The 25,602-nt window shown below is 39.3% G+C and overlaps 1 protein-coding gene across 1 annotated transcript; it reads left to right on the top strand.

The window, feature by feature from the left end:
• Nucleotides 1-2,271: 2,271 nt before the first annotated feature.
• On the top strand, nucleotides 2,272-24,329 carry ifrd1 (interferon-related developmental regulator 1). The gene is made up of 12 exons (XM_072552080.1): nucleotides 2,272-2,531; nucleotides 13,254-13,358; nucleotides 15,518-15,602; nucleotides 15,885-16,009; nucleotides 16,588-16,745; nucleotides 16,843-16,893; nucleotides 16,985-17,163; nucleotides 17,552-17,660; nucleotides 18,426-18,560; nucleotides 21,835-21,963; nucleotides 23,475-23,570; nucleotides 23,825-24,329. The coding sequence occupies exons 1-12, from the start codon at nucleotides 2,498-2,500 to the stop codon at nucleotides 23,912-23,914; spliced, it is 1,296 nt and encodes a 431-aa protein (XP_072408181.1). The 5' UTR covers nucleotides 2,272-2,497; the 3' UTR covers nucleotides 23,915-24,329.
• The last annotated feature ends 1,273 nt before the right edge of the window (nucleotides 24,330-25,602 follow it).

Here is a 25,602-nt window from a genome sequence, read left to right as displayed (position 1 = left end):
TGAGTCATATTAAGTTAATATGCTTGTTTTATTTAAGTCATTCAGTTACAGAAAAGTCCTTTTTACTTTATAATGTAGTTATTATAATGTAGTTCTATTGGTTAAAACAAGGCTTTGGATTTCTCTGTGAATGTTAAACAGTTCTTAAATGGATTGTCACAAATTGAATAGGTATCTGTTCCCAATTTTCACTTTTTCTGTAAACAGCAAACTTGGAAACAAAACTCCAATTTATCTTTTTCTTACATAGTATATATAAACAAGGCACACTAAGGGAATTGTGTTTCTCTTTAATACTAAAGGCTTTCATTGCAGCATAAACTTTGAAGATCATGTAATACCTTGCTTTACATTTCATACATGTATAATCAAGGTTGTTATTGAAGTCACACCTTTTTGAGCCCATCTTTCTTTTTGTGCATCAGTTTTGCCAGCTTTCTAAATTCACATGTAGGTCATGTAACATTTGTTTATAATTAGCCTCAATGCATCCACTGTGAAAATCTGCCAAGTTCCCAGCACCACATTGGATGAATTAAATACCTATATCAGTCAGCATGACAGTCCAGAACAAAAACAATTGTACTGTTCAGAGTTTCCATTTACCTCACACAGTTAACATTCATAAGGTGTATTCTAATATTCCTAAGCAGTTACACGTGGAGAAAGTGTGATCATTCCTGATGAAGAGCTTAGTCTGAAACGTCAATTCTCCTGCTCCTCGGATGCTGCCTGACCTGCTGTGCCTTTCCAGCACCACACTCTCGACTCAATGCTTTATATGTGATTTGGGAATAACTCTAATTTGTCTCTCATTTAGTCACTCATGATTTTTGTTACCAATTATTCATTATGCAGAATTATTACCTTCTTCAATGATAAGTATAATTTGATTAGTGTAAATGCAATACTGCCCTTTTATGAACATTCATAATTTTACAGTTAGTCATCTTTGCGAAAAGATCTTGCAGTGCATTGGGTAGTGCTCCTGCCTCTGATCCAGAAACTCATGGATTTGCTGGTCAAGGCAGATGTATTTATATCACAGCCAAACCAGTTGATGCTGACTTGTAAATGTTTCAAGCATATGCATATGTTAGGTAATATTAACAGGGAAGATTCTTGGTTGGTCTTGTAATGGAAAGAAAATTTGACCATCACAATTCATAACTCTGTTCTACAATGCTACAGCAACTCAGGGTGGTACAATGGCTCAGTGGTTAGCACTGCAGTCTCACAGCAACAGGGACTCAGGTTCAATTGTCTGTGTGGAGTTTGTACATTCTCCCCGTATCTGCGTGGTTTCCTCCAGTTGTTACGGTTTCCTCCCACAATCCAAAGATGTGCAGGTTAGGCGAATTGGCTATGCTAAATTGCCCATAGTGCTCAGGGATGTGTAGGTTAGGTGCATTAGTCATGGGAAATGTAAAGTAATAGGGTAGGGGAATGGGTCTGGGTGGGTTTCTCTTTTGGACAATCCGTGTGGACTTGTTGGGCCAAATGGCCTGTTTCCACACTGTAGGCAGTGTATAATTCAGACTCCTTACTGGGTCAGTTGGCTAGACGGCCAGTGAAGATTAGACTGGTGCGAAAGGCATGGTATCCAATTTGATTTGGAACCTGCTTCCTTACCCTGCCTGTGGCAAAGGCTGTGGTTCACATCTGGCTTTAGGACAGAGAACTGGAGATGAAACAGCCTTGGAAGGAATAAAGTTAACAACAAATTTTCTTATCAAGCTGTTGACAAGTGGTATTACACACCTCTGAAGCAGGTTGGACTTGAACCTGAGTCTCCTGGTTCAGAGGTTGGAACTTTACTACTGCATATTAAGGGCCGGTCTACTACATCTGGTATTTCTCAGGCGGGTCTCCCATCCAAGTACTAACCAGGCCTGTAAGGGATATGATACCATTACGTTTTTGAGAAACCTGGAACGTTCGTATCACCAACACTGAATATTTCATTGTAAACATTGGTTGCAGAAAATTTTGGGAGAGACGATCTGATGTTCTTTTTATGGGGCAGAGGGGGAGACAGTCACATTCTGGAGCGACGGGGGGGAGAGAGAGAGTTCAATACATTGACACGTCTCTTTCCCTGGCAGCTTCACCCAAGTCAGTCACTTTCCGCCAACGTGTCACCAGCAGCTGGTCCGCATTGTAACACAGCTGTCCGCCTATTGGCTGAACGTGACACCGCCCCCCGCATTCCACTGACGTCATTCCGTTACGTAGCCTGCGTGAGGACGCTAATATAAAGGGCGAGGCGGGCAGTCTGACGCTGACTCTGGTGAATGCAGAGGTAAAATGAGTCGTTTTGGTTCGTCGCCATTTACCGGGATTATTTATTACTTTTTATTGCCGTTTGGTGATTCACATCTGGTTCCTGAAAGACGTTACAGTAAAAAGTGTTCTTCAATCGGCTGATCGGAGAGACCAGTAGGGCGATATTTAATAAACTGCGGCGTGTCAATCCCGGAGAGCGGGACTCGGGAAAATGCCGAAATCGAAGAAGCGGAACAACAAGGGAGGTAAGGATTGGGAGGGAAGGGGCACTGGGCATGCGCGCCATCGCAGCTGCTCTTCGGGAGTTGTAGTTCGCTCCGTGTGAATAATCGGCATCCGCGGCTGAGAGGGTGGAGCTGTAGGGACTACCTCACCCAGCAGGCAGTGCGGTATGGCGCGCCGGTGCCGGCCGGGCTGTGGCCGCCACAGCCGGTGCTGATCGCTTTACCGTTAAAGCCACGTGTGGCGGTGCCGGAGCCCGGCGGTCAGTGTCTGTGTCCGCTGCCCGATCCGGGCAGTGATTCGTCGTTGGAAGTGCACACGAACCTGCCTGAGTTTCTTAATCCAGCCGGCGGCGATGAGGAGGCCCCGAGAGCCGCTCTGAGGGCGCGAGTGTTTCTATGAAATTATACGCTGGCCTGCTGTTCCTAATTCTCTGGTTCGGCCAGATCTCTCAACCCGTCCCATCGACTTCACACACACACCTTGTTCAGCAAGTTGGCGACTATCCCTTGTGATTGTCCGCAGTCGGATTGTTGCAAATCATTCAGAAATTCCTCACTCGCTCCTAATTAAAATCTGACTAATACCATACCGTCTTATCTTTGAACATGTTCAACTTCCAATTGATTCGTGCCTGGGTAGGGGGTTGTCATGGCCGAGAGCGCCCAAGGCTCTTTACAATCAACTAAAATTTGTGTACAGGGAAGTTTCACAAACAGCGTTAAGTGACGAATGAAGCTGTTGATTTTAAGGAGCTAGGAGTTGGGATCTACCCATCTTCATTGTACAGTAGAATCTTGCATTCATTGTGAAGGAGTAGTATTTTTTTGGTATCCTCTGAAAAGTTCCATCTTTCCGCCATGATGTGTTGCCTGAATCGATTTTTGTGCAGAATACAAAGAACTGTACACCATAAGAACATGCCTTTCAACCCATCAAACCTCTGCTGTGTGTATCCATAGTGTGTGTGACTTGAATGGACAAATTTGATCATAGGTGAAGTTACTCCCAATGAGTCACTGCTTGCAAAAGGTGTGCAAATTCTTAGAGCAGTGGGGATGTTTTGTGTCCTGAAATGAATCTTGTAAATGCAGCACTCTGCTGCACGGAACAACCTCAATTATCTGAACAAAATGGGTGAGGAGTATTTTGTTTAGATAACTGATTTGATCATAAAGGAAGCCTTACAGACACATTGAGATAATCTGAAATTGATGATCTAAAATTTGGATAACAGGTTATTCTGCATGTTACTGAGATGACTAAAAGATTCCTACCTCGTCCATGTTAGCAAATAGTCAATAATTCAACTGCTGAGTTCTAAACACATCAGGATTCAGATCAGGAAATAGACTTCAACTTCTCCAAGCTATCCCAGTTACAGAACTAGAGGGCATAGTCAACACACATCGATACTAGAGGTTTAAGGTGAGGGGAAAGATTTAAAAGGGAATTCAGGGGCAACCTTTTGAAGCAGAGGATGGTACATATATGGAATGAGGTGATGGAGGTTAGTACAATTGTAACCTTTAAAAGGCATCTGGATGGGTATATGAATAGGAAGGGTTTAAGGGATATGGGCTGAAACGTTGGTTCTCCTGCTCCTTTGCTGTCTGACCTGCTGTGCTTTTCCAGCAACACATTTTTCAGCTCTGATCTCTAGCATCTGCAGTCCTCACTTTCTCCTAGTTGATTTTAAAGGATATGGCTCAAGTGCTGGCAAATGGGACTATATAACTTAGGATATGTGGTCAGCATGGACAAGTTGGACTGAAGTTTGTTTCCATGCTGTACATTTCTGACTCTGTATAGAGTTCTAGATTGCAGCTTTCCTCAGTAAACACTTTGAGGAAAAATTAGAATGTTGGTCCTTCCCACATGAGGGGCATGGATAGGGTAAATAGACAGTCTTTTCCCTGGGGTCTGGGAGTCCAGAACTAGAGGGCATAGGTTTAGGGTGAGGGGAGAATGATGTGAAAGAGACTAAAAGGGCAACATTTTCATGCAGAGGGTGGTATGTGTATGGAATGAGCTGCCAGAAGAAGTGGTGGAGGCTGGTACAACTGCAACATTTAAGAGGCATTTGGATGGAGTAGGAAGGGTATAAGAATAGCCAGGTGCTGGCAGGTGGGACTAGATTGGGTTGGGACATCTGGTTGGCATGGACAGGTTGCACCAAAGGGTGTTTCCGTGCTGTACATCTGACTCGGACTCCTGGAACATAGAATGAAGCTAAAAATCGTATGTAGAAGTAAATGGCAAACACAACTTCTGTCTGCACTGGCGGTAAGGGATCAAGGGTTCACATTCTTTCACTGTGGGTGACATGTGGCTCAATGGTTAGCACTGCTGCCTCTCAGTGCGATGGACCCAGGTTTGATTCCTGCCTTGGGTGACAGATGTTCTTGCCTTGTCTGTGTGGATTTCCTCTAGGTGCTCAGGTTTCCTTCCACAGTCCAAAGATGTGTAGCTTAGGTGGATTGGTGATGCTAACTTGCCCAGGGTGTTAGGTGCATTAGTCAGGGGTAAATATAGGGGAGGGGAATGGGTCAGTTTGGACTTATTGGGGCAAATGGCCTGTTTCCATACTTGTAGGGAATCTTTTAAAAAGAAAAGTAACCAACTTTGCACAAGTTATTTTAACTTTCCATCATTTTTCACCTTGCATCTTTTGATTTTGATTCATTGCTGGGTTTTTCAATTGTATCTTGCCCAAGTGGTTATCCTTTGAGATTCAAATATAGTCATGTCTTTTACATATGGACATTGATTTTGCTGGTTGTTTCTTATTTGTGTTGAACTACATGGCCAAAACAGTACAGAATGCAAATGCGGAAATTGCAACCTGCTACCGTGCTTTAGTCAGGCTGTGCCCTCGTGATTTAAATTCTAGTTGCAAACTAGAAGCTATCATTGCTGTCAAAGGCACAACTAGTGAAGAAAAATGGGAGAAACATGGGTGCTTTTAATCCTTTTTTAAAAGGGACATCTGATCAGTGAGCAGTCTTTTATAGTACCTGAGCAAATGACAAAAGCTAGCTAAACATTACTGTTTAAGCTAAATACCAGGATTACTACAGGTGATGTAAGTCATGCACTGATATCATATATTGGAGGTGATACCTGAAGTATTTTGAAACAAATTAATGTTGAAATTAGACATTGTCCAAAATTGATCAGGACACGTTCAATAGTATATATACATCTTAGCTTTGTTTGGCCATTAGAGTTGTATTCTGAGAATACTTGATGTTTTATCCAGGTTGTGTTGGACTAAGGTCACTTCTGTTAGTGAGGTGCCATGAGTGTTGATGGGTGGAGCCCCAAATGTATTGGGCTGGTAGTGGAGGCGGTCCTACCATAGCAGTCACTCCTTTTCCTTTCTGCTTTGTTCATTTTTTAATAGAATTGTCTGGGATGTCATTCAGTGACTTTGTAGACACTGACCCTGCATGCATGCAGGAAGAGCTCCTCCCCTTGTGAAGCATGAGCACAGCTTAAACATCAGTGACTATAAATTCAGGGGCATGTGTCCAAATTCCTATTGTGTTCTCAATGTACAACTTGTGACAGGAGTGCTAATGAAAAATGTCTACAATGTAAACCTGTTATACTTGGCTATTTTTTTGACCTCCGGACGTGAGCAGATACAATCCAAACCTTTTTCTAACTGTTCCAGGTATTAGAATCCCTACAGCGTGGAAACTGGTCAAACAAGTCTGCACCACCTTTCCAATATGTATCCCACCCAGACCCATTCCCTGACACTTTTGCTCTACATTTGCCCCTGACTAATGCACCTAACCTATACATCCCTGGACACTATGGGCAATAGCGAGTTTTGAGAGGATTTGTAGCTCAGGTTGAGGTTTTGGATGTAGGTTTCCTCGTTGAGCTGAAAGGTTCATTTCTAAATGTTGCATTACCTTACTAGGTAACCTCTTCAGTGGACAACCTGCAAAGGAATTTTCAGCATTGCTGCTTTCTATTTCTTTGGGTTGGTGATATCCCCTCCGGTGGTGGTGATATTTCCTGTGGTGAAGTCACTTCCTGTTCCCTTTTCTCAGAGGGTGGTACTTGGGGTCTAACTACTGGGCAACCTGGCATGGCCTGTTCACCTAACCTGTACATCTTTCTGATTTTTGTGGGAGGAAATCGGAGCACTTGTAGGAAATCTGTGCAAACAGGAGGAGAATGTCCTCAACAAAGACAGTTGTCAAAGGGTTGATGCGAACCTGGGTCTCTGGCACTGAGGCAGCAGCGCTAACCACTGGCCTACAGTGTGATATTACAAATTTTCTCTGAAGGAGACAGAGGATGGTAGATGAAACTTGTTTTCACATTAGAGGTCTGTGACTTGGTGTGCCATAAAGATCTGTGCTAGGTTCGCTGCTTTTTGTCATTTATGTAAAATTTATTTGGTTGTGAATGAGGAATGGTTAGTTTGCAGCTGTAACTAAAATTGGTGTAATGGCCAGTGCAGAAGTTTCTCAGGACACCAGAACCTTAATGAGGTGGTCCAAGGAGTGGCAGATGACATGTAATTTAGATAAATGGGATGATCCATTTTCATAAGGCAAATCAGGGTAGGACTTGCACACCTAATGTCCTTGGGTCTGTTGACAAACAAGGAGACTTTGGGATGCAGGTAGAGGCAACAGGTAGATAGGCTAGTGAACAAGGCATATAGTTAACGACCTTTAGTGGTCTGTGCAGTTGGTATAAGATTTGGGAGGTCATGGTTGCAGTTGTACAGGATGTTGGGTAAGCCACTTCTGGAATACTGTTTGGTTCTGGACTCCCTGCTATAGGAAAGATGGTTTTTAAACTTAAAATGGTGCAGAGAAGATTTACAACGAATTGCTGTGGTTGGAGGGTTTTGAAGTATAGGTAGATTCATACAATGGGCAAGTTGGACTGAATGGTCTGTCTGTGCTGTGTCTCCGACTACTGCCTTTAATGCATTTTATATCCTTACTTTTCCTTTTAAGAAGGAACAAATTTTGCAGAGTACTCCAGATGTGGTCTGCATTGTCCTGTCTCTCTGAAGCATAACCTCATGTGTTTTTTTTCCTGAAATGGCACTCTTTTGGCTTTCCAAATTACGCAATACAACACTAATCTTTTACTATGAATGCACAAGTTGATCCAGGTCCCTGTGTGAGCCCTGCAATGTCTACCTTTTTTTTTTGTTCAACCTTGAATGGTTTCATGTGTTGTGTTGCACTGTTTTGGAAAAGTTAGTGTTATCACCTTATGTTTGCCCCAGTATGGCATGTGTACCTGCATACTTTAAGTCATGTGGGTTGCAGAGGTAGCTACTGGTTTGATCTTTTGGCTTGAATTAAATACAAACAAAAGCCTCTTTATTATGACAGCACAATCTGTTGATCCCTATTTGTAATGTTATCTGTAATCCAGTGGTCCAGATTAATGTTCCATTAACACTGTCTTGGTCCCACCATGTTAACTGATTACAAAACTGGATTTGAAAGCTTCTTCTGAAGAATGGTGTCATTGAGGCTGTTATTGTAAATCTCATCTGATTTAATGTACTTCAGAACAAAATCTAATCCGTCATCCTTGTTCTGGTCTAAATGTGACTCCAAATCTCCGGAAATGTGCTTGACTCTGAGCTTCCAGCAACCCTCTTCTTGGGCAAATGCTTGTCTTGCTGGTGCTACCCATATCCCATGAAAGAATATGAATAAATTGTGGTGAATATGAATTTTATTTTTTATCTTGATCAAGTTGCTATAAAAATAACAGCATTCCAGATCTAAAACATTCCAATGGCTTTTTTCTGCTTGATGTCATGTAGATTTTAAGGAATTCTCCCCCTAAAGGCATGAGATAACATTGACCATTTGTTTTTGATTTGAAGAAATGTTGCAAGATGTCCCCTTTGAATCTTGGTACAGTTATCATAAAATCCCTGCAGTGCAGAAAGAGGCCTTTCAGCCCATATCCACACCAACCCTTGGACCATCCCATCCAGACTCTGGCAACCCTGCACCTGGCTAATCCACCCCAGTCTGCATTATTTGTGGAATGCTATTTAAGTAGATTAAGTTGTTTCTTCAGGATTTTTCACATTTATGGCTTTTTGGTTGGGTATTTGGAGCATCCTTTGAAAGTGATTGGCTGCTTAAACAGCTTGATAATGTTACTTGAGTTTCATACCAGGAATTTCCCAGTTAAAAATGCTGTGGTTAATAGTATCACTGCTAGGTGAATCTCGAGTGGATGTTGCATCTCTGAAGGCTAGTTTTGGTGTTGTGAATGCTGTTGCCTTGCTTTTAGTTGCAAATTGAGCTGACTTACACTAGAGTGTAATTTCTTTTTGTTGTGCATAAGTGTCTTCTGTTGTAACATAAATGCAGGGAACCAGTTTAGTGTACTCTCACCACCTGGAGGTTATGCAAGATAATGTGTGGAAGAGTGTTAATCACATTCATTTAATACCTTGTCTCAAAATGGAGACTATAGGAGACACTTGCTGCACTAATGTGTTTTGGCAAGGATTAGTGTTCAACAGCAAGTCTTTGCTTTAGTGGGAATGGAATAGCATCATGTATGTAATGTTATAATCACACAACATGGAAATGCACCCTTCAGTCGACTAGTCCACATCGACCAGTTTCCAAAACTAGATTAGTTCCACTTGTCTGCATTTGGCTCATTCCTCCAAACGTTTCCTATTTGTGTACTTAAATGTTTAAACATTCTAACTGTACCTGCATTCACCACTTCAACCAGCAATTCATTCCACACCTGAACTAATGTTTATTTTTAATAAAAAATTGCTCTCTCCTTTAAAAGTGTGCCTCTTAGTTTTGAAATCTCCCAATTTAGGGAAACTGCCCTTGTCAGTCATCTTATCTATGCCCCTATGATTTTAAGCCTCAATAAGGTCATCCCCAACCACCTAAGCTCTAATGAAAGAAATCCCAGTCTTTCCAGCCTAGTTTTAATATCTCAAACACTCCATTCCCAGCAATATCCTGGTAAATCTTTTTAAATCCATTTCCAGTTTAATGATCCTTGCTATATTCCAGAAGAGGCCTTACTAACATCCTTAACATGATATCCCAATTATATGCTCAAAGAACTGATGAAGGCAAACACACCAAATGCCACTGTAATCACCCTGTGATGCAATTTCAAAGAATTATGTACCTGAAACTCTAGCTCTGTTCTCCAAAACTACCCAGGGCCTTAACTTTAATTGAGTCCCATCCTTGTTTTTACCGAAATGTAATGCCTCCAATTTATCCAAATTTAACTCCCATCTAGCCACTTCTCAGCCTACTGACCCAATTGATCACGATCACTTTGTAATCTTCAATAGCCTTCACTGTACCATGAATTTTGTTGTCATCTGCAAATTTTTTATCCATGCCTCCTATATTCCCATCCCAATCACTTTATATAAATGACGAAAAGCAATGGACCCAACACCAATCCTTGTGACACTCAGTTGGTCGCAGGCCTCTAGTCTGATAAACAACCCTCCACCCTTTGTCTTGACTGGAGAATAAAACTCTGTATAAATTAGCAACCTCACCTTGAATCCCATGTGATTTAACTTGACTAATTAGTCTCCCATGTGGAACCTTGTCAAAAGCGTTACTGAAGTCCAAGTAAACAATGTCTACCAATTTGCCCTCATCACTTTTTTAGTTGCTGTCTCAAAAATTCAATTCAAGTTTGAGATAGTATTTCGCTGGCACAGAAGCATGCTGACTATTGTTAGTCATTCCTTGTCCCTGCAAATCCATGTAAGTACATCTTTCAGAGTCACCTCCAACAATTTATCCACCACTGTCTGGCTCACGGGTTGATAGTTCCCAGGCTTCTCCTCACAGCCTTTCTGAAGGACACTAGGAACCCTCCAGTCCTCTGGCACCTGATAGTTAGTTGTTTAAAGATTATCAATATTCTTAAGGAACTCTCGATTTGGCTCAAACATCAATTTGATACTCAAGTGTGGTTGTAAGGAAAATAACTAGTTTTTTTAGCAGAAATTAACTTTAAGTACTGTTAAGCTATTTTATTCAATTTAATAAGCAAACTGTACAATAATACATGCATATCTTGAATAAAATCCAGCTGCACAAGTTCCAACTTCCAAGTAATTATGTTGGACTTGTTTCTGCAAAGGTTGACTCTTAACTAGAGCTCTTGAATGATTAATCAGCTGTTTGACTTTAGCTGTTTTCTTTGATTGTAACTGTAGTTGATTTGAAAGGTGAAATTATATGAATTTTGCAAAATGTGATGGTTTGTAGAGGTGGGATATGGACATGATGTTGTGAAATAATTGCTTCCTTTTTTAATCAAGTTTTTTAGCTGTTCATGGCAGTGCAGTAAGTACGTAGACATGGGGAATGAGAGTAGTGGCAAAACCTTGTAATCTCCCAGGACTGCTGTTGTGCACGATCAACTTGTGGAATAGTGGCCTCTTTTAAAATATAAGATTCTTCCCAGCCAGTGCTGTTGTGAAGAATTGACCTCTTATCTTCACTACAAATGTAGTGCTTCAGCATATTTACACTTTGGGGTAAAATGATATGCTATCTGTACTTGAGGTTGTAAGTCCTGTGGTGGTTGATATGAATGCTTAACTTGAGCTGTTAAAGGTCGTCCTTGCAAGAGAATTTTCAGAAAATTCAGCATAGCAGCTGATCAGGTTAAAATTTAGTTTAATCATGAATAGAAGTAGGAATCCATCTTTCTTCCCTGAAAGACATTAGTGAAATCTGTTATGTTTACCTGGTCTAGTCTAAATGACACTGTAATCTCCTCTCAGCTGCCCTTCAAAATGACCTAGTGAGCCATTTTGTTCCATCCACTTGGGGCTGGGTAATAAAATGTTGTCTGTCTTGAAAGTGTATAATGTTCAAGGACTGGCAGCAAAGACTAAGCTGACAGGAATGAGCAACAGAGCAATGACATTAAAAGGTATTAAATGGACTAGAGGGCTCTATATACAGAGTTCTGCTTTTCTTATTACTATACTTGGATTTGTAAGGTGTAATTTGGAAACAGTTGATGGTATGCAACCTGGTATATAGTATAGTGAACTGTGGACAGGCAAGCTTGTGTGGAATGAGTGGACATATGGTAGATGAACATTGTAATGCAGAGATTCTTGAAGAGACAATAAACTCTTTGTGAAAAGGAGGTCTGGGGTGCATTTGTGTACAAATCATTGAAGCTTGAGGAAATGGTTTAAAAAGGCAAAACAAGATCCTGGGCTTTATAATTAAAGGAACAGAACAAAAACAAGGAAGTTAATATTCCCCACAAATTACTTGCTTAAATTAGGAACCTGGGTGATTGGAAAGGATCCAAAACTTGAGACCACATTAAAGTGTGAGGTGGCTGGGTACATTTTTCCCGCCACAGGTGGTATTTGTAATCCAGTGGATTATATGAAGGCAAAACTTCCAAAGGCTAGTTTAAATTTTACACTAGCTTCTTAATATTCTGTTGTATTCAGACTGCAACAGTGGGTATAATGATGCTTAACTTTTTTGAATATCAAGTTTGCTTTGTTCCTTGATAAGCTTATTAGGGAACATCTCCAAATCACCTAATGTCTTTTAAATCCCCTCAATTTGAGTGTCTTCTGTAAGAGGGTATATTCCATTTGTTTAGTCTCTTGGTTTAAACCATGAGTTGGATTCTTCACATTGAAGGTTAGGCCAGTGTAGCAACAAATTTTATATATACAAAGATCCTATAAACAACCAAATTGCTAGTTAATCTCTTGGCATCTGTTAGCTAGCAGATTGAAAACACTGCTGTTTGAGTAATACTACAAAAATTCACCTGTCTTTTGAGATGGGACCTCTGTTTAATCGATGAATTTCAATAATATGGTACTTCCTTAGTATTACATTGACATGGTTTAGATTATGTGCGTGTTCTGGATTGTACTTTGAATTCCACATTCTAATTGAGGCAAACTTCCATCTGAGCCTAGATACTAATTTGAGTTCAGTTTTTTGATACAGAAACAATAGACATTGAAATTTGTTTTTTAAGCTAATTTTCCAGCAATTAATTTGGTATTTAATTGGTCTAGATTTTCACTAAAAACAGGGCAACCAGGTACAGATCAAACATCAATGCCCTATGTTCTCTACCACCTAGAAGGACAACAGGCATTCGGGAACACCTGCATGTTCAACTCCATGACACCACCACCTTAGCTTGGACTTGTGTTCCTTTGCTAGCGCAGTAAGCACTTAGAAATGGGGAATGAGAGTCAAGCCAAAACCTTGATCTCACAGGATTGCTGTTGTGTATGGTCAACTTGTAGAATAGTGTCCTCCTCAAAATATAAGGTTCCTCCCAGCCAGTGCTGTTATGAGGATAAGAGGTCTATTGACAAGTGTAGTGCTTCAGCATATTTACACTTTGGGCATAAAATGATATGCTATCTCCACTGGAGGTCAAACTCCTGTGGCTTATGATATGAATGTTGCTTAACTTGAGCAGTTGAGTTGTCCTTGCAAGTGAATTTCCCAACTTCAATCTGTCATCTTGACTGCAGGTTCTGAATTAGTTCAATGCAAATAGTAATTTCATGTGAAGTTACATTAGTTAAATTTCAGCAGGTGTAAATGGGTGGTTTGGGTTTAAGGTCAATATCAGAATTGCCACTTTTGGACAAATGGATCATTGATCTTTGGCCAGTATCCAACAACTTTTTTTTTTCTCCTTTGCACTTCCAGGTCGACAGCAGCGAGCAGTGCAGCCTTTCAGTGATGAGGATGCCTCCATTGAAACATTGAGCCACTGCAGCAGCTTCAGTGATTCAACCAGCTTGGCTGATGAAGGTAGAGTGTCAATTGGTCCTTCTGTAATGTTAAACATCTGCTGTAAATATCTTTTTTCCACATTAGTCCTGTATCTTGAGTGAATTAAATGCTGAATTCAGTGGAAACTGCATTTAAGTGATTAGTCTTTGGGCAGCACAGTGGTTAGTACTGCTACTTCAGAACGCCACAGACCTGGGTTCAATTCCCGCCTCAGGCGACTGACTGTGTGGAGTTTGCACATTCTCCCCATGTCTGCGTGGGTTTCCTCCGGGTGCTCAGGTTTCCTGCCACAGTCCAAAGATGTGCAGGTCAGGTGAATTGGCCATGCTAAATTGCCCGTAGTGTTAGGTAAGGGGTAGATGTAGGGGTATGGGTGGGTTGCGCTTCGATGGGGCGGTGTGGACTTGATGGGCCGAAGGGCCTGTTTCCACACTAATCTAGTGGGAAACACTGCCTTATGAGACGGTACTAGTTAGTGGCCATTGAATCAATTGTGTGAAATAATCTCCAAAAACATTTAAAATATTCCCTTGTCAGGTGATTTAGTCTGCTTGCTGAGCTGATGGGTTTGTTTTCAGATATTTCGTCACAGTGCTAGGCAACATCATTGATCCTCTGGTGAAACACTCGTATTTTGTCCCTCTTGCAAGTTGTCTTGGTTTATTGTGGTGGATGATTGGCAAATGGGAGTTCAGATTGGTATGTTTTAGTGGAGTTCTAGTTTGAATGTCTGATCTCTAGGAATTCCTCTAGTGCATGTTTTTGTTTGGTTTATCCCAGTATGGATGCATTTCCCCAGTTCTCTCAAACTTAACTGGGAACAAACCAAAACACGAATGGCAAGTGGGGCAGAACAACTGCACTTCACGTGGAGACTTACTAGTAATGTTCCCTAGCATGGTGACAAAACGTCTGAAAACAAACCCCCCAGTTCAGCAAGCAAACCAACAACCTTAGTTACAAATCTTCAAGTTCTCACTCACTCACTCACTGACAGGTGGGTGAGAAGCTAGTGGTTTTGGAGCTTTCCATGTCTGAGGTTTTCCTTGCATCAGAATCTTGTAAATGATTGTGTCAAATGACTGAAGTTGCTAATAATCCCAATCTCCATGTTCTATCATTCAGACTACCAGATGATAAAGCAGACTAAATGGGGCTTGTTTTGTTTTACAATTATGTGCCATTGTGATTAGTATTGCTTATCCAAGATTAAATTTTAATCTGTCATCTTGACTGCAGATTCTGCATTAGTTCAAATAGTAACTTTGTGTGAAATTAGACTAATTTAGGTGCAAGTGGGTGGTTTGAGTTTAAGGCCTATATCCGAATCATAAAAATCTGTTTCTATGGCTCTACCCTGCTCACTTCAATTATGGAGATAGGGCTAGAGATAAAGAACCAAGCAATTCTGAGGAGCGGTGATAGTAAGCTAAATATTTTGAATGTTGGTGACCTCTGATTTAAGCTGATTTGTAGCTATTGTTGTGGGTGAGCTTCCCAGATCTGATGGCTGAAGTGAAGTGAAGACAGTTTTGGGGTGGAGGTAAACTCCAGTACTTTGGATCAAAACTATTGCCTACCTAGCTTCCTTTATCTCTCCAAGGGTCAATGATCAAATCGCCCTGGTCCTTTGGGCTTGGTATTTCCAAAAACATTGGTCACAAGGCTCTGTGTAATTGAAATGTAATTGAAATCAAATTTAAACTCTCAACATGTAGGTACCACTTTATTGCCATTGACATCCACTCTTGCTGTTTCTACAGCCTTATTCCTCTTAATTTCATATCTAAATTATAGATGGATGCAACTTCATTCTGAAGTATGAACTGCAGTTGTGGAATGAGGAGGACTGCATTTATTTTGGATCTGTCTATTCCCCATTTAGCAGTAAAGTTTTTAGACTTGTGTCTAGTGGAGTCTTAGAGTTGGGGGCCTTAATTTGGAAATTTGGTGTGTGAATCCTCAATCAAATTCTGAAAGTTTAATCTTGAATGTCAAGTTTTGCAGATTGAGAACTTGGTCATGTCTGCAGCAAAGGATAAGGGAGATAGCAGTGAAAGAATCTTTCCTTCATGTTCAACTAGCAATGTATTTTGAATACAATCTACCATGTGCATATCATTTTACTGACCAAGATGAAGCTTTCCTGTCTTGCATAAAAGCAATTTGTCTTCCAGCTATTGAAGACATTGATGAAGAAGCAAGCCAAGAGGATTATGAATATAAACTGAGAGGATTCATTGACAACACTCTGGATAAAAGGTGAACCGTAACACTTCTGAAGACTGGATACAATTTATAAGTGGTGATTTTTGGGTAAAAGCTAACTGCTCTGTAATCTATACTGATTTGATGCCAATTGCTGATCTGGATAATTCCAGGCAACTGTGCTAAAATTAATGGGGAAAGTAGATGACTTTGACAGTGCAGTTTAATGATTAATATCTGTTTTAATACTCCATTGATGTTCCAACAACCATTGCTAAAAATTTGAGTTTTTTAGAATTCAATGTTTTGCTAAGCGAATTGTCATTATTTTAACAGTGCAAAAGTCAGATTGTCTGCTCTCGAAGGACTGAAGTCTGCTTTCTCTTCTAAAATCCTTTATGACTTTATTCTGGAAAGAAGGGTGACCTTAACTGACATTATTGAACGTTGTCTGAAAAAAGGTAATGGATACAGGAAGTATTGCTTTCTTTTTATTTCAGAAAAGTTTTTAGTGGGTGGCACAGTGGTTAGCATTGCTGCCTCACAGCACTAGAGACCCGGGTTCAATTCCCACCTCAGGCGACTGACTGTGTGGAGTTTGCACGTTCTCCCAGTGTCTGCGTGGGTTTGCTCCGGTTTCCTCCCACAGTCCAAAGATGTGCAGGTTAGGTGAATTGGCCATGCTAAATTGCCCGTAGTGTTAGGTAAGGGGTAGATATAGGGGTATGGGTGGGTTATGGTTCGGCGGGGCGGTGTGGACTTGTTGGGCCGAAGGGCCTGTTTCCACACTGTAAGTAATCTAATCTAAAAAAAGTTTAAAGAAATCCAACTGTTTCCTTTTTAAGGTCATCAGTAATGACTGTTGCAGTTTTTTGCTTTTGAGTTTGGAACTTGGCATCAAACTTTAATCCTGTTCAGATTAGTTACTTTAATTTTTTTTTCTGCAAACTTGAGTATTGGCATGATTTAAAATAAAGCCCAAACTGCAATTAACTTTGTAAACTATGCTACTGTGTGAAATATTTTTTTTCATGTGAAGGCAAAACAGAAGAACAATGTATGGCTGCCCAAGTTGCTTCTCTTCTTTGCATTCAGCTGGGATCTAGCATTGAAAGTGAAGAAGTCTTCAAAAGTTTGAGGCCCATCTTCAAGATCATCCTTACTGATGAATCAGTCAGTGTACAAACACGAAGAGCTGTAAGTAGGTTTGATCTTTAACTGTCTGAAGTAACTGTCTTTCTGATGCATACTAACTTGTAATTTTTCTTTTTGTTTGTTTTTGCTGTCCTTGCAGTGTGCTACTAGTTTGGCTGTTTGCTGCTATGTTGCAGCTGATGATATAGAGGTGAGCATGAGTATCTTTAAAAACATGTATGAAAAGTAATAGTTTTGAAGACTAAGACCAGATGTTTACTGTACAAATTGATTGCCAACAGGATCTCCATTTAACAATGACCTACCTTGAGAGTGTCTTCACTATGTCCTATCAGAAGGATTTTCAGACTGATTGCTTTCACAGCCCTCAATCATCAACTTTGGGTATCAGCACTTTGGTAGCATGGACATTGCTGCTAACCATTTGTCCACCCTCACTCATGAAGAAAATATTTGAAATGTAAGTTTATTCAAATGCAGTGATTTTAATAATTGTTGTTTTTATCCATGTTAATTTTTTTATCATGTAAGCCAAACCTGTCATGAATTTGCATTCCAGTTGGCTGTTTATAAAACTGGCTTGTCAAGATTATTTTATATTCTATAATTGCATAATTTAAAATATTTTAATATCACAATTGCAGTCCTGATGAAGAACTGAATCAGTACATTTAAACTTAGTCTTATCAACCTGCTGGTTTAATGGATCTCGTACCCCATTTGAACTTTAATTTTTATTACATTTGCTATTTAATATGTATAAAGATTACTCTATTTGAGAATAGAAGTTTAACAAATGCATTTTGAGGACAAACTAATTAAGACTTCCCAACTGAATTGTATTTTAGCCATTTGACCAAACTTCCCAGTCTTCTTTCTTGTGGTGATGTGAACATGAGGATTGCTGCTGGAGAGACGATGGCTGTGCTGTTTGAGTTGGCCAGAGATCTGTGTGATGTAAGTTAAGTATTTTGCTTTTCTTGTCCTCTACTAACATCAAATTTGTATAAGACTCCATTTTAAGTGGACAATGGAAAGATAACTATAATGGAGATTCAGATCCACAAACTAAGTCAAATAATTAAATAATGGAAGTTTTGCCTAACCTAATGTTTTAATCCAACTAATCTAAAACTTCAGTTTGGCGAGTAAGGATCCTGTCTTTGAAAGAGGGAGAAGTAATGGAAATGTTTAAATGCCTGAACTGTAACTGACCACCAAAATGAGATTTTGGAAAGTTAAATTGCATAATGTGAGTAAGAAGTATCAAAACAAATAAACCAGTTTGCTCACTTTTTTTCTTTTGGCTGAGCCTTGTAAGATTGAACCAGTCATCAGGAGCTAGTTGCCTTCTACCTGATCTTAGTTATGTAAAGTTTATTGCAATAAAATCTAACTTGTCCCTTTTTTTTCTAATGGGACTTAAATGTGTGCAAAATCTGCTTCTGGCTCAATATAAACTTGTTTTTTTTTTTCAAAACACTTCAATGACTATCTGGAGATTGGGGGATACAGGGAAAAAGTGGAAGACTGCAACTAGCTGAATAACTTTTGCAGGGAGATGTCTCTGGTTAGAGATAATAACCATTCTGATTGAAATTTGCATGAGGTTTTGCTGAGATACATATTTGTATATGCAATCCCCAAGTGGGGGGAAATCAGCTTTTCAAATTCAGTTACTGTGGCACAACCTTTTTGTAAAGCCTTTGTATCTTTCAACAGGATTTTGAATATGAAGATATGGAATACTTATGTGGAAAGCTGAAGGGTCTGGCTACAGATGGCAACAAATATCGAGCTAAAACTGACAGGAAGAAACAGCGCTCTGTTTTTAGAGATGTTTTGAAGACTGTTGAAGTATGTGTCTATTCAAAGCATTTGGGCAGCTCATATGTTTTACATGTTGATGTCTGGTGTCTTGAAAGCCATTTTAACTTTACTAAAGACTCATTGGATTTTAAGTTTGGGGGTTTTTGGTTCCTAATTCATAATTAATACAAACACTTACTTCATAAAGTGAGCAATTGATGAAGAGATTCAGATATGACCGTTTCTCAAATAAAACCTAAATAGTCAGTCAGGTACAGGCAGTGGAGGCTTCCAGGAATCCAGAGGAAAATCCATTTTATTTGGATTTAAGTTTTGCAAACATGTTCCCTTTTTTATTCAAGCCATTTTTGAAAGCATCTGCCCATCTGTTTTTGTAGTGAAATATTTCCTTTGTTACGTAAAACCCACTGGACAGTTTCCTGCATGTCTGGTTGTAGTATAGTGAGCTGAGTTATTTGCAATATTTTAGTGTTCAATCTGTGCAGTGTCTCTAAACTTGGCAAGCATTTCAACAAATACAAATAGGACATTTTCTTGGAACTAATGTTTTCACTGAATAGCAAAAATGTTTTGACATTTGAATTATTAAATTATTGCTTTGCTCATTTTAAATTCAGCCTAGATTTCAATATCACATTACTTACAATGTGTTGCTTTGTACTGTGTACCAAGTCAATTTGTCTACCTCCTTTCCCTGAACTCTTTACTACCCAATTCTGTATTTAATATCTATTATGGTTAATGTTTCACCTCCCCATGTTAGATGAGAATGAGTAAGGTAGTTCAAAATTATGGATCTTCAATTCAACACAGCTGAGATGAAAATTCAAGGGTCATGAGTGGGGAGAATGTTCTGAAAATAGAACTGTGGAGCCAATTGTTAATGTAAATGTAATGTAACTCAGCGTCTTAAAATTATTGGTGGTAAATGAGAATGTGGAGTTTAGTCCTCAATCTGATCAAGCATGATCTTGAATGACTGAGTTGAATCAAATGGCCCACATGTTGAGCTCTAAGTTGTTTACTCATGTGAAACTCAAATTGTACCTGACAAATTAGAATACAGTTATTAGTGTCCATCTTTTAGGCCATTTTGTGTGATATCTGTAAGGATTGCTGCAGTTGGCAGAATGCATGAATAGATTTTGGAAATGAGCAATATATCTAAATAAATGCCTTACAAAATTGGCTGCATAACTGTCAAGCTGGAGTACTTTATTGGGCATGTATGGGACCTGAACTTGTCATTAGAATAATATAACATAGCACCAACTATGGTAAGGTTCATATTCAAGTGCAGAAATACAAATTTGGCAACATGGTATTGCTCATCTTTAGACTAGTGCCACTTTTTAAAACTTAACAGGTTTTCCTTATTGCTGAAAAATTATTTTCTGCCGCCATCAAACACATCTCCCCTTGTATCAGAATTTACAGGGAGACCCATGACACCCTGGTCCACTCTAACACCCCCTTACATCCCCCTGCCCCCCGCCCCCCCGCGCGCCATGGTCACCTCCCCATTCAATTGCAGAAGGTGTAGTAGTTGCCCAGTCACCACCTTCCTTGCTGTCCACTGCCTCAAACCCAACACATCTTCCAGGCAAAGCAGATTTTTACTAGTAATTTCAAACTAGTCTACTGCATTAACTGCAGAAGTGATATTTTATATTGAGACCAAATGTAGATTGGGTGACCACTTTGTAGAACACTTCTGCTTTTGTAGGAATTACATTAACCTCCTAGTTGGTTACTATTTCAACAAACCATCTTGTTCCCAAGACCATTTTGTCTTGTCCCTGCTGCAATCTTTTGCAAAGGCTATAGGAATACAATCTCCTTGCCTGTTTTAAACACTTTATAGTCTGTCTCCATATTGAATCCATTACTTCAGAAACTGACCAAGCCTGTGTACCACGTTTCTTGAGTTCTCTTTGCATATCCTCTCCCTTTATGCCTCAGTTTACACCATTATACCTGTTTCTCTTCTCGCCATCACTAACGATTCCTTTAGTCTTTTCCACTGGGCCTCTACACCATCTGTCCCCTCCTGTTCCTCTGCTTCTATCAAAGGCGTTAAAAAATCCATTTTCTAAAACCTTTCAATTCTGAAGTGTCGTTTTACTGGGCTCACTTAATTGTTTCTCTTGCCACATGTGCTGTCAGACCTGCTGATTTTTTTTTTTCTGCAGCATTGTTTGTTTCAGGTTTCCAAAATCCACAGTACTTTAACTTTGATTTGATTTTTGATGCTTGGATGTTCACGGACATCCTGACTTGCTGTAATGCAGGTTACGTGCGTATGCAATAAAATGTAAATTTGCAAGAGCTTGTCTAACAAACTGTAGATGCAGTTGGATGTCTGATGTATTTGTAAAGTTAAGTTTAATACGTCAGTCCCTTTCTAATGAGAATGCCTGACCACACCCTAAAATGTTCTCTGAACACATGCAAGACACTCCTCGTACCCCTGTCCTGTTTACTGAATTTGTACTTCTTTGTGTGCTGCTATGGACAAAGCATTTGTATAAGTAATGTGAACTGCTGTTCAGGAGTGAGACAGAAAACCTTGTCATTTTCCTAGAATATGCAATATTTGTTTGCAGAAAGTTTTTATTACATTTCAAAGTTATGTCCATATACCGTTAAAATTGATGGCTTACAATTAAATCACTGCTTACTTTGTATACTGCTTTATATTTAAGCAAAGCTGGACTTAATGTCTGCTGCAAAGTCCAAGCTGAATTACATTGTTCCATATTGCATCATAGATTGTCTACTGAAGCTTGCTTTTCTGTACTCCTGTCCTCTACAGTTTGATGCAGCAAATGAATGATATGTGCTGACAAGCTCTCATTTACTAAATGATGAAAAAAGTCATTTTGAATGCCACTGTTGGGAAAGCATTCTAGTAACTAAGCTGTAGTTCTTCATTATTGAACCATTTTGCTGGCTTAGACATGTACTTCATCTTATGTTATTGTTTTTTTGTTTACTTTAGAACATTGTTTTTAGGACAGGGGATAAACTTTTTGAGCAAGTCCCCTTCAGTTGTCCTGAGACAAATGTTGTATAGCCAAGAAACTCTTCCACCACTGCTACCTGCTCCACAGTCAAGGTTTTTTAAAAAACAGTTTCCAACAGAGCTGTTCAAAATGTGCAATTTTAAGCACAAGGCAGACAAAGCCCATGTTGTTACTTATTTTTCTGGGAATCTACCTGGAAATCTAACACTCATCACAATCTTAAAGGTGTAAATTGTAAGCATTTGACACTGGCTACTTTTTTTTCCTTTCCACAGGAGGGAGACTTTGACCCTGAAACTATTACATTTGGTCCTGAATGCATGTATATTGATAGTTGGGTTAAAAAGCGTACTTATGAAACCTTCAAGGAATTGCTTGCATCTGGTATAAGATTGCATCTACAGGTTAGTTGATTTCTCAATTCAAGGTTCATCGGCAAACTTTTTTGCTTTTATGTATATTTTTAAGCTCTAGGGATGTAATTCCCAACCAAAAAAACTGCTGCCATGGAGTCAAACATAACTAATTTAATGTGCAAACATCACTTAAACTGTAATAGTGTAGGGGGCTAAATGTTTCCGATTGAGGAATAGTACTTTGGATCTTGCATTTCCATCTAAATAAAAAGTGGCTTTGGTTTTGTTTCACTACTTGTGAAAATGCAACACTTTTCAAGTGAATTTGTATCTTCTGTCACTTTTTATGTAATGTCTAAAGGTGCTTCATAGCAACATTATAATGTGAAATTTGAGCCAGGTAACCTAATTAATGGGGCAGGTGACCAAAAGATTGGTCAGATTTTCAGGACCATCTTCAAGAATGAGCGTACAGAAATCTGATATTATAATGCTTTCTACTTCATGACCCTGTGGAAAAATAATGCCTTTAATGTTATCATAAAAGTAACAATTTGTTCTAATGACGAACTTCACTTTTACTAATGTGCTTTCATATTTCAAGCCAATTTATGAACTGTTGCAAGTATAAATGAAACTACTCTAGATCAGAACCCTCTTCAGTCTAAATGATCCCTATTATTTTCTGTAGTTCTCTCTTCCTGTTCCTTCCTTCCTGTTTTAATTAAATTTGCCCTTTTTAATGCATAGAACAACAACTTTCTCTTGCACATTCTCAGTTTTGTCTTGTATATCTTGATTTTCCATCTGGCTTAAAGGTGTTAATCCATGTAGATATAATCTTTTATGTTCCAGCTGGTGCTTCTCAATATTAGTGTGGATCCCCAAGGAATTGACAACCTCTAACTTGTTTGAATATAGGGCCTGTATAAATGTTCAAATTGGATTGTCGCTCGGTCAGTCAGAAGCTAGGGGGAGGAAACTTTCAATTAATTGCAATGTATTATGCATTTGGGGTGGGGGGAGTGGTGGTGGGAACTTGTGACTAGGTCATTTTTTTTTTTTTGCTGTTGATTGGTCAAAATTAAGTTAGTGAATGTAATGCCTCTTTGTCCTAATTGCTAAGTCCTTTTCGTTGTAAAGCTGCAAATAACTCCCAAGTTAAGCTGATGCATTTTGTCTAGAGACTGCTGTTTGCAGCTGTATAACTAGTGGATTTTTTTCAGTTGCTTAGTTAGTCATTTGGCTGTTTTTTTTCTAAAGTTCAAAGAAAAGAACTAGAAAATCTAGCTGAAGTTCTATAAATACCCTGCAATTAACTGATTTTTTCCTCCATTCAAATTATGAAAAGTTACAAAATTGTATTTCAAAAACCAAGGATATTGGCTTTGTCCTGCAAAGTAGATTGTATATTCACTTAATATGCCAACAATTGTGCAACTACTTCTAAAAGTGGTGAATGATTCCCTGTATATCTTGATTGCCTGGTGACATTTTGTTCAAGGTAATTAAATTGTTTTGCAGGAGCTCAAAAGCTTTTGTTTTTAAATGTTAAACAGGCTAACGAATTTGTGCGCAGTGTCTTTGACCTAGGACCACCACTGCTGCTTGATGCTGCTACACTCAAAGCAACCAAAACATCTCGTGTTGAACGGGTAAGGCAAAAATTGCGCTCTCCTCCAAATAGTTCATAAACTCTTCTGTATTTAATGTGGTTAGGTTGCGTTTTGAAAGAAGGGTCGACTGGATGAAATTTGAATGCTCAGTTTATTTCCTGATTAGTGACCACTCCTATTCCCAATACTTTTAATTACCAAATGTGATTCTGTTGACTCTGTGAAATGGTAGAACAGTACAACACATTTCAAATAAAAATTTTTAAATAGTTATTTTCTGTTTTGTTTTTCAGCACTTTTACAATGCTGCTGTTTGTAAAGCTAGAACTAAGGCCAGGAACAAATTCCGTGACAAGAGAGCAGACATCGGAGAATATGTTTAAATTCCTGACAAAATTCTGTGGGAGGTTTCCTCTGCCCTGTGTGTGACTGTTATATTTGATCTTTGTTAAACGTAGCAAATGGAGGAAATCTCTCTCCATCCTCCCATAATATACACACTAACTCCCCCACCAAGTGTTTGCTTCACTTCACTTTTCAATCACTTCTGTATATCAAATAACCACCAGCACCTAGGTCTAATGGATTTCTCTTTAATTTGTAACTGAACTTTGCACAGATGGGAATGATGCTACTTAATTTGTACAAGACATTAATTGGTGTAAGTAAACTTTTGTAACTCTAAAGTGATTTGGTTATAATGAAGTATTCATGTTTAATGTGACTGGATTTTAAAATTTATAATGTAAACATTGCATCCTCTTTGTGCTGACTGTGTATTTAATAAACGCATACAAAAAACTGGCAAGAATTTTATTTCAATGTAAATTGAAAAATTGATGCAAGCTTAAGTACAGCACTTAATCAATTTTAAAAGGCTGGCAATATTTCATTGGCCTGGCAGCATCCAGAGGAAGAAACTTCAACATTGAGCATCCCTGAATTAAAATGTGAACTGTTTAGTCATCAAACTGCAGGTTATTTGTTTCAATCTCCTCCAAAGCAGGGTATTTCTTGCTTTCTTGCATCTGTAATGCATTTGTATTGGGATAAAATTGTAGGCCTTTCTTATTGGAAGGCAAATGTTTACATGTCTGAATTAAGAAAAACAATTGCTTGCTCTTTTTGACAATGGAAGAATGGAACTTTTTGTTATCGGGGGCTCACCTTTTAACACCGTTCAAAGACCTGAGATGCTAATATACATTGCAATCACTTGTGCCCAGCTGTGCGATAGTGATCTTGAGCAGGGATGAGATCTCTTAATTGTCTCTTGATTGCAAGCAACAAAAATTCTGCTTTCAGTTAAAATATAGTTTTTAGAAAACAAACTGATAACAAAGTTATTCTTGAGTGAATAACTAATATTACCCAACCAATGTAGAGAAAAGACAGAAGACTGAATTTTTATTTGACATATTTAAGAGACTTAAAATTACACCAGTCTAAAGTTAACAGCTAAATGGCTATCTTAAATTTCTCTATCTATTTTGGATTACCTTGCGTGGTTCAGCAACAGAAGTACTCAGCAATGCTGAGGCTGTCCAACAGTCACTACTCCAAGACCATATTTAAAGTCCAGTAGCATGCTAGTTCAAATGCTGCAAGCCAGGAATAGCTGTTCAGTTTGCTCATGAATGGATCTCCTTTTGGCTGGAGGTAAGTTTTTGGCATGATGGCTTGCAGACAGGGAGCTGGTGGTCGTGGATGTGGTGAAGAGGAGACCATGGCATCAGACCCTGCCAGCCTGGCCTGAAGTTGCCACCTAGATCAGTACTGTACTCCATCTAGAGGTGCATCTAGCAGTGCAACGAGCTAGTTAATACCCTGTGCTCTGCAAGGGTAAGTGCAACTATCTCATCTCTGCTACATTTCTACACTTCTCAAGTGAGGCTTGGCAGAGCCTCTCATTCTGCATCAGCCAAGTTACTAAGACCTGTGGCATTTCAGCTAGATTAGAGTCAAGAGTACATTGTGAGCTTCTATCTCTGCAGCTGCCTCAGGCAAAAATACAGTTGGGCTCTCACATTCCAAAGTACTGGAGAACATGTTCCACTTATCCCCAGGCAGG

Source organism: Chiloscyllium punctatum, chromosome 32 (genome assembly GCF_047496795.1).
Source record: "Chiloscyllium punctatum isolate Juve2018m chromosome 32, sChiPun1.3, whole genome shotgun sequence".
Taxonomy (NCBI): domain Eukaryota; kingdom Metazoa; phylum Chordata; class Chondrichthyes; order Orectolobiformes; family Hemiscylliidae; genus Chiloscyllium; species Chiloscyllium punctatum.
The sequence above is the reverse complement of the archived record's forward strand: the minus strand, read 5'-3'. Positions and strand labels throughout refer to the sequence as shown.

Excerpts from the sequence above, each read along its gene's own strand:
- ifrd1 (XM_072552080.1), top strand. The coding sequence starts at position 2,498 with ATGCCGAAATCGAAGAAGCGGAACAACAAGGGAG. Across the intron at positions 17,661-18,425 it reads TGGCCAGAGATCTGTGTGAT|GATTTTGAATATGAAGATAT; the intron begins GTAAGTTAAGTA and ends ATCTTTCAACAG. Across the intron at positions 21,964-23,474 it reads GTATAAGATTGCATCTACAG|GCTAACGAATTTGTGCGCAG; the intron begins GTTAGTTGATTT and ends AATGTTAAACAG.